The sequence below is a fragment of the Habropoda laboriosa genome, unplaced genomic scaffold, assembly GCF_001263275.1.
Source record: "Habropoda laboriosa isolate 0110345459 unplaced genomic scaffold, ASM126327v1 scaffold39, whole genome shotgun sequence".
Classification (NCBI taxonomy): domain Eukaryota; kingdom Metazoa; phylum Arthropoda; class Insecta; order Hymenoptera; family Apidae; genus Habropoda; species Habropoda laboriosa.
In genome coordinates, this window is record NW_017100138.1 from 329890 (window position 1) to 347750 (window position 17861).

At 38.1% G+C, this 17861-nt stretch overlaps 2 protein-coding genes across 2 annotated transcripts in view; both read right to left on the bottom strand.

Moving 5' to 3' along the window:
• Positions 1 to 17123, bottom strand: part of LOC108579627 (choline O-acetyltransferase) — a 139810-nt gene extending 122687 nt beyond the window's left edge. The window contains 2 exon segments of the mRNA XM_017943213.1: positions 15705 to 15898; positions 17023 to 17123. Coding sequence (XP_017798702.1) covers positions 15705 to 15898; positions 17023 to 17123 — 295 coding nt within the window.
• Positions 12635 to 14434, bottom strand: LOC108579737 (vesicular acetylcholine transporter). The gene has a single exon (XM_017943348.1). The coding sequence runs from the start codon at positions 14432 to 14434 to the stop codon at positions 12692 to 12694; it is 1743 nt and encodes a 580-aa protein (XP_017798837.1). The 3' UTR covers positions 12635 to 12691.
• Positions 17124 to 17861: the final 738 nt, after the last annotated feature.

Consider the following 17861-nt stretch of genomic DNA (forward strand, 5'->3'; position numbering starts at 1 on the left):
ATAATTATTTTTAAAACTAAATTAAGTTAATTTCGCAGAACTTGCGTTTGAAATGTTCTTTCAAACAATTTTTCACCTATACATATGCTTACATATCAACAGGAATTATATTTAGGTAAAAAAATCTTATTTTAAATCTAGTCACCATTTCGAACGTTAATAAGTGAAATAAAAAATATTAAGCACGGTCGTTCAATTTTTATTATACCGAAAATTATTTAACGAAACTACGATAGTAATAAAATTCACTAAAACCATCTACCATGTTCACTGATCTAACAATCAATAACTGTACGATGCTCGACTCCTGAACGAGACTGGGTTCAGCTCGAACTCGGTTAGTATCGTTGCGCTCCCGATCTGTTAATCCCGGAAGGGCGAAATTCTAATAGTTGGTGTGGTGATGGTGAATAAGAGGTTTCTCACCGTAAGAATATTTTTGAACTCTGTTTATTTGTGGTGATGCCTGGGTATATATTAGGTCGGTGTATGTTGTGATTGGTTGGACGTTGAAGGTGGTGGAAAAGAAGGTCTCGAAAAGTGCGGAGGTGTGATTGGATATTAGGAAACTAGCGGAAGGAGAACGTGAGGGTGAAGGTGGTGTGCAAAAGTTGAAATAATTTGGGGAAAACCCGGAAAGGGAAACATGACCAGGATGCGACTTGAACTGTTCTATGATAGGGGAGGAATTTGTTAGGGGCTAGGAAGACGGTTGGAAAGGGCTGTTTATTAATTTATGATGTGTTACTGGCCGGTGGGCTGCACGACCGGACAATAACAAATAAATAATACTCTTTAAATGTTTCAGAATAATAATCGGAATATTACCAGCGAATATTTGAAATATGCCTTCTTATATATTTTTCTAAGTAACATAATTTGAAAACACGTCATAAAATTTTAAACATATCCACACGTTGTTATTCATCAGAACGTAAAACGGTACTATCTTACTTGCAACTTTGCGGTTCGGCACATGTAACGAGTTCATTGAAATCATCGGCGAGTTCGTTGAAATCTCCACAAACGTTCCTGCCACGCTTTCGGTACGTACCCTCGTTCTGGCTCTCGACGCAGGAAAAAAATAATCAATATGAATGCCATACTGTCCGACACGTTCAACAAACTATTCCGCCTATACAAAATTAGTGGACCACCTGGAAATATTCAATATTCCCTGTTTCGAAGATGCGTAAAATAATGTTTTATATTGAAACGAATGGTATGCTTATCTATTACGCAGAATGTTCGAGAAATCGTGGTACAATAGAAAATGAGGCGATTTCTCGTGCAAAAAGTAAGTAGAAAATGTAGAATAACATTTTTTCGTGTACAACTCTGTTTTCGAGGAAATCGAATTTGAATGTTGAGTGTGTTATCTATGATCCTTTTTCTGGTTGCCGCTGACATGAATTCGCGTCATTTCGTAAACTTTTTATAGTTTCCGCTCGAGTTATCGTGGTTAACGATTTTGAGCATTTTCTTTTTTTCAAAACAAATTTTATAATTTTTGTTCCTGTCTTAGTCGGAGAAGTCTGTGGCAACTAGTTTTTGAATTTCTTTATTTTAACCGGCCTTCAGTATTAGAAAAGTGAAAATGACTAGTTATTCACCGTTATTTCTGAATTTGCTATAGTTTCAAATAATAAGTTTCAACAACGTGTTTCCTTTATTAATTGAAAAACTGCTGGAAACGTCTGGTTGGCGAATTAAAGAGGCGATGATAATATGTTCAAATTCATCTCTCCCTCGACACTGTCTACAAGCACGAACAGAAATAGCGGTGGGTCATCATATTGAGTGAACCGAGAAAATTTTGACATGCATATTTGTGTCGGTGTTTATGAAAGTGGTCATATTTTTCGCTTCGAGATATTTACAATTTTCCCTTTGGGTGTATTAAATAATATCTTTCGTTTCACAAAATACTTTGCTCTTCTAATGTGTAACTCTTCCCGATGAAAAGATCGACGCAAGGCAAAGTAAGAGATAAATTCAATTTTTTTCATAATCACCGGCACATTTAACGAATACTCAAATTCGACATTCCAGAAAACAGAGCCCTATACGAATCAATTTTATTCTATACTTTCTATATTTTATTCTACTTCCCTTCCGGTTGTGCCATAGTTTTCGAAACACCCTAAATGTCTCTCGTGTATATAACCTGCATACACTACCGGCCAAAAGTTTGGAATCACCGAGCACTGCAATTTACACAAAAATTTCAAAATTTCTCAAATCAATTGATATGAGACAAATTGATAAAAGTAGAATTGAGATAAACTTGAAATCTGTAAAAAATTAGCAGCAGATTTAATATTGATGAAAAGTGGGAGGTGATTCCAAACTTTTGGCCGGTAGTGTATGTTATTCTGTTTTTTCCCAAGTATATTACAATTTACAACTGGCTGCGTTATACTGTTAAATTAATGTTATTTTATCTTCTACATAACTTTCCATTATTAAGAGCACAGTAGATCGAAATGATATTTACATTAATGCAATTTTAGCAAATCTGTAATAAGCTGTTATAAATCAATTGATATACAGATTCTACTAATTAATTCTATTATAAAACAGATTCTTTGTCCTAAATGAAGAAAATCGATTAAACTCCTGCTCTTAAATAATCTGTTTAATTTGCATATAAACTCGGTCGAGAAACATTTTCGTACACCTCATTAGAGTTTATTTAGCGTTGTATAATTTCAACCAAGAAGGTAGTGAATAAATAACACTTACGTTATTTCATTCAGAAGGGTAACCTTTACTGTTAATACAAGAGAAAATGAATTACATCCTTCTGCTAACAATTAAACTATGGAAAAAGAACAATGTAACAGAAATGAGGTGAACAAGATGTCTGTTCAGTATCATAGTCAGTCAAAATATTGTTCCCATACTGGAAAATATCTGTTTATATTTATATTCCTTTCCTTAACCATGAGGGCGCAAAGAAGTCTCGGTTCGGCGGATTATAGTAATATTGTTAGTCACATTTGGCCGCCAGACCGAGGTGCCGACATTCGGAAGACCGCAATGTACCCCCCGTGGGCTCACTAGCGCGACATTCCGACAATAGGTCCCAAAAACACTCGGGACCATAAAACAACCATTCGCAAATGAATGCAAATTATTTTTCTTCGTACGAACAATAAACGTTACGTTTCTTAAATAAAATACTGCAAATATTTATCTGCTACTTACTCCGTCAAAATTATACCACGCAAAATAAATGTGTACAGAGACTTTTTTCACTCAGTACAGATGATACGCTAACTTGGCAACTTTAACTGACCGTTACACGCTCTCAACCAGGTATAGAGCAGCAATTGTCAATTATCTAATTACCGATAAATTTTTACAAATGAAAATAAACATTACGTAAAACCGATCTTCGATCTGCTACGACTCCCCAACGAACACATTCTGACAATTATCCAGAAATTTCGTTTATTCTACGAAAGTCGTCTTAAATCTCGGTCATAAACCAATGTTAAAAATAGAAACAAATCGATATACTTGTCTTAGAAGAGTACGGGAGGGGGAATAACTTTAATGTAGGACAACATGCGATCATAGCTCAAACAACCCCCTGAATTAAACAGCGGCGGACAGGTTGGCAGGTGGTGGCAAGGGTCGCGATCAATATCGCGCTCGTTCAACGGTTATCGATATTATTTAAGTCTAATTACCAGCTAGATCGATATCTGAAATGGCGAATGAGGAAAACACTCGTTATGCGTCGGGGAGTTTCCAGGATATTCAGGCTAGGCGACTACACCACCCTTCGAATGTTTCGTCCGCTTGTACACGCACCCCAACCGATGTCCCTACCCTCTCAGCCGCGCCCTAATATAAATATTATTACACTTTGATGGGGTTAGGTTGACACTGGGCCCCGCAGACATCCCATCAATGCGTTCTCTCGCTTCCCTCTTCCACCCGCGCGCTTTATACTTGCTTTTTCATTAGGCCCGAATTCCTCGCGGCGCGTGCCGTTAGTTCTCGCCGGCTTAAGCAGCAGGAGACAGACGGAAGTTGTTTAAATATTTTCCGGGGAAGAATTCTGACGTTCGTTAAAAAGAACTGAAATTAGTGCGGAAAGATGTTTCCTGTATTAGATCATCCTGCAATTTAGTGCCGAAAGCAAAAAATATTTTAACGAAGAAAATACCATAGCGACGAGGTAATGGTCTTGTGGGATGAGAAGGCGCTTTCTTTCTTTGTTTTTTTTATCAAATTTAAAGAAATTGAGGTCGAATCAATTAAATTCAATTAAAATCAAATTTTAATAATTTAAAGAATACTTCGTTGGAAGTATTCATCTAAATTATAAGGGTGAGCTGATATTATAGACCGATCTTCAAAGTGTCTGATTTATACATACACAGTGGAGGACAAAAGTATTCATATACCATATAAAATGGAATAACTTTTTTAAAATTGGGCCAAACGGCTTCAGCTTTTTTGAGAAATTAAAAAGATTAATTTACTAGATGACGAGAAGGTCGTTTTTACAACTTTTCTATCTGAGCTCGTAATGAAAATTTAAAAAATACGTTTCGTAGATCTATGTCAATTATACACACGCTGAAAATTTCATCGAAATCGGTTAATGTTGCTATGAGCTACAAACGGTTAAAGATTGTGAAAATCGCACTATTTCACGACTTTCGGCCTAGAACTGTAATAAATCTGCAGATTCTTACATCTTTCGATGCCTGTCGCTTGTTTCTCCATCCACTGATTTCGATGAAATTTTCAGCGTGTGTATATGTGATTGACATAGGTCTACAAAACATATTTTTTAAATTTTCATTACGAACTCAGATAAAAGAGTTGTAAAAACGACCTTCGCTATTTTCTTCGCGATTCCGACTAATTGCAGTTTTTTCAAAAATGTTTTTGCCCGTCATCTAGTAAACTAATCTTTCCAACTTCTCAAACAAACTCAAGTCGTTTGGCCCAATTTTAAAAAAAGTTATTCCATTTTATAGGGTGTATGAATACTTTTGTCCTCCACTGTATGTACATATGGAACAATTGTCGAGTTGGGGTATTTTTAATTCAAAATTTAAATGTTTTTTCCTTCGAAACATTATTCTGAGCATCGAATTTTCACTTCACTGTTGCACAACTGTTGAATAAGCAAATGTTAAGTAAAATATTTAATCCGTTATGGCGATTAAACGTTGAATTTATTTTAATCAAATTTCATCAAGAAAAGATGAGAAATATGTTTGCATGCTGGTGACGCATCTTTCAGTCTAGAAAAATTGCAAATTTAAAAGCAGAAAATAAGGGTTAATGGGACAGAAGATATATATTTGATCTGTTATATTGCCTGTTGACTAATTAAGACATCTTATCGTGTAATAAGAAGTGTATAATGACATAAATTGACATTATAATGTTGTAACGCTGCCAATTTGTAATATTTATACAGGTTGGGCCACGTAAAACAGGCTACCTAATTATCTTCTCTAACAATGGTGGTACGAGGAAATTTTTATACATAATTTAAATGGTTTCAAAGAGTGAATAAGATGAAAGACAAACATGCATAACGATATGACCTTAAAGTAGCCTTGAACTCTAAAATTTTAACTCAAATGTGAAACTTCCTTTCATATTTTACCATTGAAAAAATTTGTCTGCCATCTTATTGACCCTCTGAAACCATTTAAATTTTCTTTTGCCACCATAGCTAGAGAAAATAATTAGCCATGAAATCGCCATATCTTTTCATCACATTATGTCACTTGTATTAGCCAGGGGATATACACTATTTCTATCTGCAAATTTTCGGTGTTATATTTCAAAGGTGAAAATATTATATGATAATTTCAATTCATATACGTACACTTATCTAGCAGAAATCATTTATCCATATCTAATTAACCAACCATAAGAAGGATTAAGTATATCCTGATACCTGTTTCAAGTTATCGGTTTTGCATTGTCTATCACGTCCAAATATTCAATTCAAAATTATCATCGGTAAGCAAAATGAACAATAAAGTTAGAGGGTGATTCGCCTAACGTGATCACCTCGACTATTTTCGTTACTAGTCGACAGATCGGAATATTTTTTGTCATAGGTTTTAAAGGATCTTCATGTCGACGACCTTAGATTTTTTTAATATAAATTTTCAAGGTCACGTTTTCTTTTGCCTATTAGCTAGCCGGCACTGAGAGGAATTCAACGACCTCGATAAATTGAACATGATCTTGAAAACTTATCTGAAAAAATCTAAGGTTACCACCTTGAGGATCCTTTGAAATCGTATTCCCTGTGAGAACAAAATTTTTGACTGGTCTACTAACAACGAAAATAACTGAGGTGGTCACGTTAAGTGGACCACCTTGTGCATATTTGATAAATACGCTCAATACTAAATGACAGAAAATGGATAAAATATGGCAAAGAATTTTGAAATATCGAATTTCACAGAAGACCTCGGGAAAATTTATTTATACGAAACCACCTACTTGTCAAGTTTCGTCCGTTGAAGAGATTTACCAATTGTCGATAACCGAAAATTGCAAACGTTTTATAAAAAAAAAAATTAAAACACAAATTTTCTATTAATTCTTCTTTTATTTAATTAATCAACAACTGCTCTCGCAAATTAATCGCAATGTTTTCGAAGGTACATGAACAACATTTCAACGCAACGGATCATTCGAAACGATAGAGCACTGGACTCACTATGAAACTAATCAATGGTCGTTGACGTGTTAAAGAGTATAACTCATTGTATTCTTCGGTAACAATGACATCTTTAATAACCGGTTCAACCAACATTACAGTATCATAGGTTTCAAGTACATACGCAATTCGATACTTGATTCTCTTAAATATACATACATACATGTGTGTGTTCTGCTGGGATATGTTACCATCTCACGTGTAATTTTGCTTCGCTTTGTGTATGATAGTATTATACGCGTACATCGTGTACGCCAATGTGTTCGTGTACATATACTCGTTAGTGTGCGCACGTGCTCCTTGCTTTAGCATATACATATATGCACGCTGGAAGTGCGAGTGTATTGCAATTGTTACGCTTCCCTTCACTTTTCTGTTTACTTTTTTCTTCTGTTTGTCTAAAGCAGTCTCGAAGTGCGGTCGTCGGTGAACTTTACACCACAGTGCATTTTAAGGACAGTCTGTAGTGGCTTGGAGAATTTTTTTGTATCAGATTGACGCAAGGATAACAGAAGTTTGTTGACAGATACTTAAGATAACGGTTGTACGTAACTATTTCCTATAATTACGCTATGCAATCTCTTCGAGATTAAAATTTCAAGAAAGTTCAACTTTGAGCAAAAATTCATGAATTCAGTACTAACGGTAAAATACGTAATACTATTTCATAATACAGGCAGGTAAAAGAATTGAAAGAAAAGAAATAAAAGTTCTTGCATGTATATACGTAAAATTTTGTACACTGCAGCAAATATGTACAAATGATGTAGAACAGGGATTTAATTTACAAGCACGATAAAACGTATTGAAATTATTCCGTTGAAAATTTGCGAATAAAGAAGAATTATGTGACCAACATAAAAGATCGACACTGAAACAAGCATTATTTTCTCCTTCAAATTTTGTCAAGTATTACGCTTTTTCAAAATAGAAACTTCCATTAGTTTTGCAACAATCCATCCTATTCAACGTAACACTCTTTTTATTCATCGTTAAGGCGTATATAATGCGGTTCCTCTGCGTTCTCGTTTCTTTCGTTATTTTCAACAGCACCACACGAGGGGAGAATAGGAATGAACACACGAAATTGAGAAAAATATCGCGAGAAATCTAAACGCTAGTATTATGACCTTTCCTCGGTTTCTTTGCGAATACAACCACACTCTATTTTCTTTTCCTTCTGTCCGTTCTTTCTTTTATATATTTTGCATTTAGATCACCCGCATTCACGCCACACCATCACACACAAACGATATAATACATATAGGCGAAATATATACGCAGGTTCCTCGCCTACAAAAAAGGAGAGATCACTGTATTTCTTTTTTTCTTTCTTTCTTTCTCCTTTATTATATTCGCGCGCGTATAACGTATTTACAAGGAACAAAAGAAGCTACGAGTATATACGCATAGTACGCGATTATACGTAAATCTTTTTATTTGCGCGCGAGGGCGCGCGTGTGTGTATAATTGTGTTATAGGTACTAACATACAACGTCTTGCTCGATAGTTATCTTTTGCTCTCGACGCGACGGCACGAATTCAATCCGAGGTACATAAATAGAAAAGAATTTCGTTTTCGTCGCTTTTTCTATGTATATGTATATATAGAATTGTATACATATACATATATAGAACTTTTACTTGCACAGTATAATTTTAGATATCTCTTATATAATATTATATGTATATGAGATATACGCGGTACGTACATCATACGATACAATATTATATAAATTGGCTATGATACAGTATAACGTAAATCATATGCGAAATTGTACTGTACCTATTGAAAATGAAGAAAGTTCGTTGTATAGTGGCCATACGAAACAGAAGACATAATAATAGACTGGTGTTTCAGTTTCTTCTGATCAAACTTTGTCAGTATGTTCTTTGAGTATAAGTAAGGAGAAAATGTTATGTAAACATAGGTCGTTTGAAGCTTAGTTAAAAAGTTGTAACAAAAATACGAAATACGAAAGGAACGGTAACGAACTTGCTGTTACTACGATACAAGCCAAGAACATCGTCACCTCAAATCGTAAACACAGCATGCGTAAACAGACTAGATGTCGCTGATCTATTCGTATTTTGTATCATAACCGCACATACCGTTCCCTTCGTATTTCGTATTATCGCTATAACTTTTTAATAAAGTACCAGACGAACTACGTTTATATAATATTTTTTCCTTACTTATACCCATAGAACGTATTGACAAAGTTTGATCGGAAAGAACTGGGATGCCATGTTTAATAAACGAAAAGCTATTTGAGTAAATATACTTTGTACACTACAATGTTAAAGTTTAACAAAAATTGTAATTGTAAAATATCTCTTTGGTATCAAAGGAACTAGAATTCTTTATCTAGCCGGTAAAACTTATCAAAACGTATGCTTTGACAAATTTTCTTATTCGGTATAATACAAAACAAGGTAGCTACAATTTTACATTCTTAAACATTACTACGTTTACTTATGCCTGCTATTACCATTATTGTTTACATCTAATTTGGGGAACAACATTCCAACACTTCACCACGACAGATTCTATCGTTGTGATTCTTAAACAATTGCAACATATGTACACGTTATTATAGAAAAGTTTACAGGAATCAAATGGTTCTAAGAGACCAAACACAGACTTCTAACTTTTCTCGGATATTTCATCTAAACAAAACAATCTTATCGACGTGTAAAGCACGATGCAACGATTCTCGCGTGAACATCCCTCCTCCTCCCTCATCACTACATCGATAACCATCGGCAAGTGACACGTTGTCATATTATGAATCGTTACGTTAAAATTGTTATTAATAGAGGCCATCTCACAGAATCAAAATTGTTAATACGAATATACGTACTTGTATATAACCGTATTAACATCAGAAAATAAAATTTGTATCACTACTACGAACAAAACCGAAAATCTACGATCACCTACGTCATAAAGATATGCTTAAAGTACTTACATAACCTAAATGTCTACGCTGTTTCGAATTAGGTGCACACACTTATCGGGGTCCGATATAGATACGATCTACGTTACGAATCTCACGTAAATGAGAAAAAAGGGTAAAAACGTGAATGTTCAGGCACTGTAAACTCAAAGCACTTACAACGATTACGAAGGATGCGACGAACGCACAGCGTCAATGGCTCAACGCAGTCCGTCAACCTACTACGCACTACTACCAGCGCAAGCCATTTCGGGCCCTCAAGCTGCTCGTTCATTGGGACCTTACATTCGACGGAAAATTTTTCAAATCGCGCGGGTCGTCAATGCTGTTTACACGTCCGCTTTTTTTCGTAACGCCTCTGAGTATTGACGAATAGGTACGAACATGCGGTTAGACACGAACGTAAAATTTAACGAGTCTCTTAAATATGCGTTTCTGCGATATTTTTTCGACGAAACACATTGAACGTAAGATACAGTTGCGATCGTTCATTTCCGATGTCTAAGTTTGAAATTTTACGAGAGATGGTATATTTTTCATTTTTAATACCTAAAATTGAGGGTTATGTGATAAGGGAAGCAAATTAATTTCGCCTTGTAATGAACGTAGAAATTATTTTTCATATAGCAAATGGATAGCAAATGAAGGTAAGAAATATTGTCCAATCAGCTACGTACATTATGTGTTCGTAAAATCATTTAAAAGAACTCGTAAAGCTTTACGTGCGAGTCGCTGACACATGAGAATAGTTAATATAATACATATAGGAATGTAGATCTACGTATTATCTAAATATTGCACAATTTTCCACGACGAATCAAACGAACGGTATTTGAACGGAAGTGTTTCTACATAGAAAACTAAGCTCATGAAAATACAGATATGTAGCATTCAACGTACCTTATCCCGGAATATGATCAGTATTGCCCTATTGTAGTTGACAAAGTACTTAAAACGTACTAATGGAGCTAACTAAGTAAGTCTTTTCAATCTTTGTTAAATTATAAATATCAAACTGTATAAAATCTGATTCTGACCTTTACCGTTAATGTTTCCAATCAGCGAACGGTGAATTTAGCGTGTAGCATGGGCTACGACATAGCGAGATCGTAAAGTCGGTCAGGAGTCGAAGTAAATATGTATCAGGTTTCAAAACAATCGAATTGACAGAAATATGAGCAGTTAACGACGTGAAACCGTGGTCAGTGCCGTACGAAGAAATATTTGAAACGCGGTAGCAAATTTAGCTTTGCCGTTCAAGTAAGTTTTATAAAACATTAATAATTATTCAGACACACGGGAAAACTTCAAATATTCCAAATAGTAATTAACATTTGCAGATTTTCCATTTGTAAATGAAATACCGTTAATCGTTATTCTTTTATTTTGCAGAGACATCAATCGGTTCTGCAGTTTGAGGATTGAATTTTCGATCTCACTATACCGATACATCGAAAGAACCTAACTAATAAAATTCAACGTCCTTCGATATCCATTATTCCGCGTTACACGTTTAATTCAAATTACTAATGAAAATACTACTTGACCAACAGCAACAACGGATAAAATGAAATAACGATGATCTGTTATTACGCATTAATAGTTGCAATGTACTTTGCCAATATCGAAATACATTACGGTCAAGGAGAAACTTCCCTCCTTGTTGCCGTAAACACTATCTATACAATTACCTACATGAAAGCTTCAACAGTTAATAACTTGATGCCTTAATTAGTGATATGATACTTGGATTCAGCAATAGAACGCGAACGAAACGAAGAAAAACTGAAGATTTGCCAACGTTCATGGCAATCGCGAGCAAAGGTCCTTGCTGAGGGGAATCCTCCGTCGCGATTATATTGTCCTTTTTAACTTTGTCCACAGATAGTGGACTCTCTATCTCGTTGGATCACCCTTCATGCTGATATTTTTTCTCCATTGAATTTTCTTCTATTGGAATATCACTTTTGCTTTGTCGATATGAATATGTTATTCTAAATGCTGCTTCATGTTCCAATTGTAATTAACGGTATTCTTTCGTTACATTCTAATAGGTTTGCTTCGGATTCTGTCTTCTATAAATATCATTTTCTCTTTCTAATATGTTATCACAATTTGTTTACAGAATTTTTCTATGTTTTGTTATATCTGTTTTATTGTCGTCAACGCGTTGAATGCCATGTTGATGTTCAGGATTTCAATAGCACACGGTTTCACTGATTGTAGGTTTAAAATATAGTATGTTCTTGCATGCTTTATAATTGTTACAAACAATATAAATTTAAAAAAGGCAAATATGATAGGCATAACTATCAGATTAATAATACTGTTACTTCTTCTAAATCGCAAGAAATTCTTGCTAACGAATGAAAAGAGTTTGTATACGTTGTTCAATTTTTGAGAAGGAAATTATTCGTTACGTTATACTGAAAAAAGCAACCTTCGTATAGTAACGAAGCTGCATGGCAATCAACACGTTAAGTACTAATCACGTTAATTCATAATTTAAAAGTACTAATTACTCTCATTCCCCGTGTTTCATCCTCATTCATTTTTCCTTCATACTTTGTTTTAATCAAGGAATAATTACTTTTCAAACATAAAACACTAATCTGTACGAACGATGAAATTTCTCGACACTACCACTTTGAATGATCCCAAGACCATTATTGATAATGGCACAAGCATAGAACTTTGTGATGTACTCTTGTAAGATACACCTCTGGAATATTGATATAACCATTTTTGGAAGTCGTCACGGTCTCCTTTGATAATTCGTAATCACAGGACGACGGATCGTCGGTGCACTTCGTAAATCACCAAAAGAGAACGAACGTTGCTATCGCCATAATTCTCAGAGGAGCGCCAATACGTAAACGACGGTAATATTCTTGACAATTGGAAGCCTGCCTCGAAGACTGTTTCGTGATATTCGTGTCGTGATGCGAAGGTAATATGTTGGATCGTAAACGATCACGAATACCGGATAAACTATGCAGTCTCATCGACCGCATTAATACATTCCTTGTCTGAATGGATTACTATCGCCGGAAGGTTTCTGTTCGACGTTAGGTCTCCTGAATGGATTGACGTCCACCTGACCTCCTGTTAGCGGTTCTTCTCCATAAGGTCTCTGCTGAGAGTAACCCGTAGGCTGCTGACCGTAATTACTCTGTTGCTCATACACAGGTGGCTGCTCGTAACCTCCTGGGGCTTGAGCGTATCCGGCAGCATTTATATTCTGCCCGTACCCACTCTGATCGTAATTCTGCGTAGTCTGGTAACTTTGATCGTAACCTTGGTCGACATTCGTCTCCATGCGCGTTTGATTCAGGTGATTGCCCACCTCGCCTGACAGCGGTCTCTGTTCTTGTAACACATACGTTTGGTATTCTTTATCGGGTGGATCTTGCACGAGAACGTCTGCCTCATCCTGGAACGGCTTGAAGTCGTAGATATGCCTGAGATACACGAGTACAGGTGCGTACAGCAAATTCGAAAAAGCTATACCAATATTCAAAGCAGTGAAACCAATTGCTTCTACAACACCACCGGCTATTATAGGTCCTACCGCATACGCGATGCTGTACGAAATGTCAGCTATAGCGTAAATGCTACCGTAGACAGAAACGTATCTTACGTCTACCAAGTAGCCCAATGTTGGTAGTAAAGCGGTGTCGATTAGAGCTATGCCGAAGCAAATTCCGCACAATGGAATCATAAGGACGCCGTAGCTGGTACAGAAAGGTATTATAAAGCAGCACATGCCTTCCAACGCCAGGCCAAACGCAGCCATTAGCCATTGATGTTGAGGATACTGTTTGGCCATTTTAACCGTTATCACGACACCAAGTACGTGAGGGAAGAACGCAGGCAACCAAATCATTCCCATTTTCCAGTTGTCGTGAGTTATATTATCCTCCATCCATAACGAAATCGTAGGTTCTAAGAAGGCCAATGCAACGTTTGACATCATTAAAGCGCCTGCACATACTGCGATATACGGATCTATAAGCAGCCGCCAAATCGGTATCGTTTGACGTGTCGCGTTTCTCTCTTTCACTTGTTCATCCACTGGCTTCATTACTAGCAAAAGCATCACTCCGTCAGCGAGACTGATGAAAGCAAGTATGAGAAAGGGTACCTCTTTACCCGCAAATTGATAGAGCGCACCGCCAAACGGCGGTGCTACCAAACAACCGAAACTGATGAAAGCTAACGCGATACCGAGGGCTTTCGAGCGTTCTGCCTCTTCGGTGTAACGGTCCGCTATCATAGCTAAACCGCTGGTGTCCGCAAACGCGGAACCCACTCCTTGAAGACTTCTAGCGAAGAAAAGAACACCGTAACTTCTGCCGCAAGCAAACACAGCCGTTGATAGGAACATTATGCAGAGTCCTATCATCATAGGTATGTCGTAACCGATTCTGTCTATCAGAGCGCCGGAAAATGGGTTCACCATTAACTGAACAATAGCTTTAGATGCGAACAACACTCCCGTCGCTGAATCTTGGCCGTGATGCGAAGGCGGTCCCGTTGCGTTAACTTCCTCCTCGACCTCTTCGAACGCACCAATGTACTTCAAATAATCAGGTATGATTGGCACTATCACCATATACAGCATATTATCGAGCAGCAAAGCCACCGATACGATAACCAGAACTAGCTTCCGTTGAGCTTTCGGTTCCTGCAACTTTGTCCATATTATCTCCTTGAGCTCACTGAACTCAATGTTGAGTATCGGTATCGTCGTCATGGTTGTAGCTTTTGGTATCCGCCGTTAATAAAACAGGGCCGTCTTCCAGGATCTAGCAAGAGGAACTAAACGCGATCTCTTGGTGTAACTTTGAGAGTGACCGTGACGGAGAAATCGTCGCGATTGGGGCGGCGCGCATCAGGCCGGGCCGGGGGTAACCTACAACAAATCACCGAATTGGCACGGTTAGCTCCCGAAATCCTTGCACGATCAATGTATTTTTTCTTTCTTTTTTTGTTATTTCATTTTAGTTTCATCTTTCGTTTCCCTTTAGTATTTTAAACCGCTACCTCCGCGCTTTCCTCAATCTAATTCGGCAGGTAAAAATTTTCATTTCGTTTTCTTTTACCGTGGGCCAATGAGAAACCTTTCGAGAAATTTGAAAGAAAGGGGAGCCCTGACCCGGCCTGATCGGCGCTTACCAATTTATCTGAACCCAACCCGACCTTTTGCGATCGTCGACGGCACAGACAAGTTCGTCTTCGTTTGATGAAGGATTTCACTCCGTTTATCAATTCACGCACCGTGTAGTTGATTCCTCGGTTGCTTCTCGTGGGTATAGAAGTAAACATGACACCGGGTGGAGGCTCCCCCTCGATAAGGCGGCACGATCTGTACCTAGCTACCTATGTCTGGCATTGCGTATCGTGTTACGAGAGATAAAAACACGGGATCTCGCAAGCGAAACAAGGGTGAAGGTCGAGTTGTGGATGGTACGGCTATACTCTATAAATGGGGTGCGTGGTAATTATTTAATGAATTTCACGGAACAATTTCCGATGCAAGAAAGAAGCTCGATTTAATATCTCTCTGACGTTACTATTTCCCACGTATCGATACAACATTCGGTATGTACAAAGAATCAAAACCTTTTTCCCGTTTCAATCTATGAAATGTGTTTCAACTAAAAATTTGTATAAATCGTATGCTGCAGTTTTCGTAATTATTCCGGAGCCGAGTGTATTTCAAATATTAAACGCGTTTTTAATTCAAGAAACGTAATCAAACGTCGTGTCACGTTTGAAACACTAAACGATGTGTCTCTGTCAGATTAGAACGGATTAATTAATTCCGCCGAAGGATCGTTCGTAAACTGACGTCCCTTCTAACGTCGTTCGGTGCGTGTCCGCACCCTCGTTTATTAATTACGATAACTCGTTGACGTGCAGGGAAACCGTAACTTCGTGAACGATCGTAACGAGCCACCATAGACGCGAACAGCTCCACAACGATGGAAACACTGGGAACGAAAGAAAATTTGCAAACTTACCAGAGTTATTGGCAAATTTCTGCCTGAGGGAGTTAGCAAGGCGTTGGGGACCCGCCAAACTCGGGATACCGGCGAACAGATTGCTCAGTTTCGACGTGATGTCCGGTCCGACCTCGGCCCTCGAGCCGTTTACCGACTCCGTAACTTCTTGCGTCCCCGGGCCCTCCACCTTTTACTCGAATTCGTAACCGAGCCTGAAACAACAAGTACAATATCCCATGGCGCGCTGTATTTTTTCAAAAATTCCTCTAATATTTTCAAATTATTATATCTCAAACAACTCGCCGCGTTAACGTTTTCTACCGGATAGATTAACGAATAGTAAATTGTTCGAAAATTTTCTTTAACGTTCTGCATGTTGATGATGGTGATCCTATATTGGTAGCTGTAGCGACAATAGTCGGTCTTTAGCACGTTCCTCTCGTTTTATAACACAATAAGCTCTTTCTGTCTACCCACTTCTTCTTCAAAATAGACACAATTGTTTCTAATCTATCTATATTATCTTATGTACGCATTGAATCCTGAAGAATCTATATTTAGACGTTACATATCTGTCTATAACCATTACTTGCTATATCTTACATTGGAAGAAGATTGCATTGTACAAGTATGTAAGTTCCCAAGGTAATTTCCTATCCTCTACACGTTCCAATATCGTTATTTGCAACGTGCCATTTTATGCCCACGTACGATTTACTTTGATATCATTTGCACAAAACAGTTAGAATTTCACTTAATACCGCACAGTTTTATCTCCATTTAAATACCAAACAATTAAATAGAATAATTAGTAAAAAAGGCAGATTGATCGCTGCAACTTTGTATCATAGGTGTGTCGAATAACTCCCGACTGACGAAACTGTATCAATAGCAGAAAACCTACATATCCGTCAACTTTCCTCCTGAATAATTCAAATACCACTCGTTCGTTTACGAGTGCAGGCACCACCGCGTTAACTCGAGAGGTCGCTACAGCTCGGTACCTCAAAATCCGCGAGAAATGCGGAAAATCTAGCAATCGAACGTCCAAAAACGAATTACCAGAACACAATGCTAGCCGAATCGAAATTGAAATCCGCGAGTGCCGAGTAATTATCAATCGATACATCCGACATCGCCGTACAGAGTGACGTGAAGTCTCTCGGTAATCTCAACACCTACTTCCATCGGGAACGATGAAACGGTGTCCCGGAAAGGGGACAATTCTGAAATTGTCCCGCGCGAAAGCCGTAGAGAAAGGAGAAGAAAGAAACGGGGAGAACCGAGACCCAGAGGAAACCAGGGATGCGGGCAAAGAGAAAGACGTCGAAGATACTTACTGAGACCGAAGGGCTCCCGATAGCAGGGGCGTCTCGGCGTGTCTCTCCGTTGGGGTAGCTTCGGAACGTCTGCCCTAGAAGTTCTCCCCGCCACCATGATCCCCGCAGCCGGGATGGAAATTGTGACAGGGCGCAGCCGCGGTTTCCAGGTTCCAGGGATTGGCCACGGAGTCGAGGCCGTGCGTCAGCCCCCAAACCCTTCACCGTCGTACCAACTATCCGCATTCTCTGCTGGCCTCTTCTCACCCCTTACCCCCCTCCCACCCCACCCCCTGTCGGAGGGTTTCCATGCCCGTGGAAGTCATGGCCCCGGGGGAAGAGGAAGCAGACCAGGTATAACAACGACGGTCGATGCTGCGCGGTGTATTTCTGGCGGCAGGTCGATATGAGCTTCACCTGTACAACTATGGGCTGGCTGGCTGTGTCGGAGAAAAAGGAGTTCTCGGTACGTGGTGAACACGGCAACCAGTGTTCTTCGACTACCAAACTATTCCCTATTATCTTCCACCCCCATCACTATTCTTGATCCCTCTTTCTCACATGCGGTCTCTCAATGAGTATATAAATAAATATATAAAGTCTGTATACACTGATACACAATGAAAATTAACCTGTAAACCGGCTACCTGTGGCCACGAGCACGTGCATTATTTGACATTTTGTCAGCTCGAAGTCGATGACATTGCAGATTCTGTCTTTTTTGTTTTTTCTCTTTAATGAATTTTCTTGGGATATGCGGTTGGTGAGAAAATCCTTGGTACATCCCATCTCGTTAGAATTAATTTTTCGTTGCATAATTTTGACGGGGAATGTAGCAAAGAAATAATATTTAAGT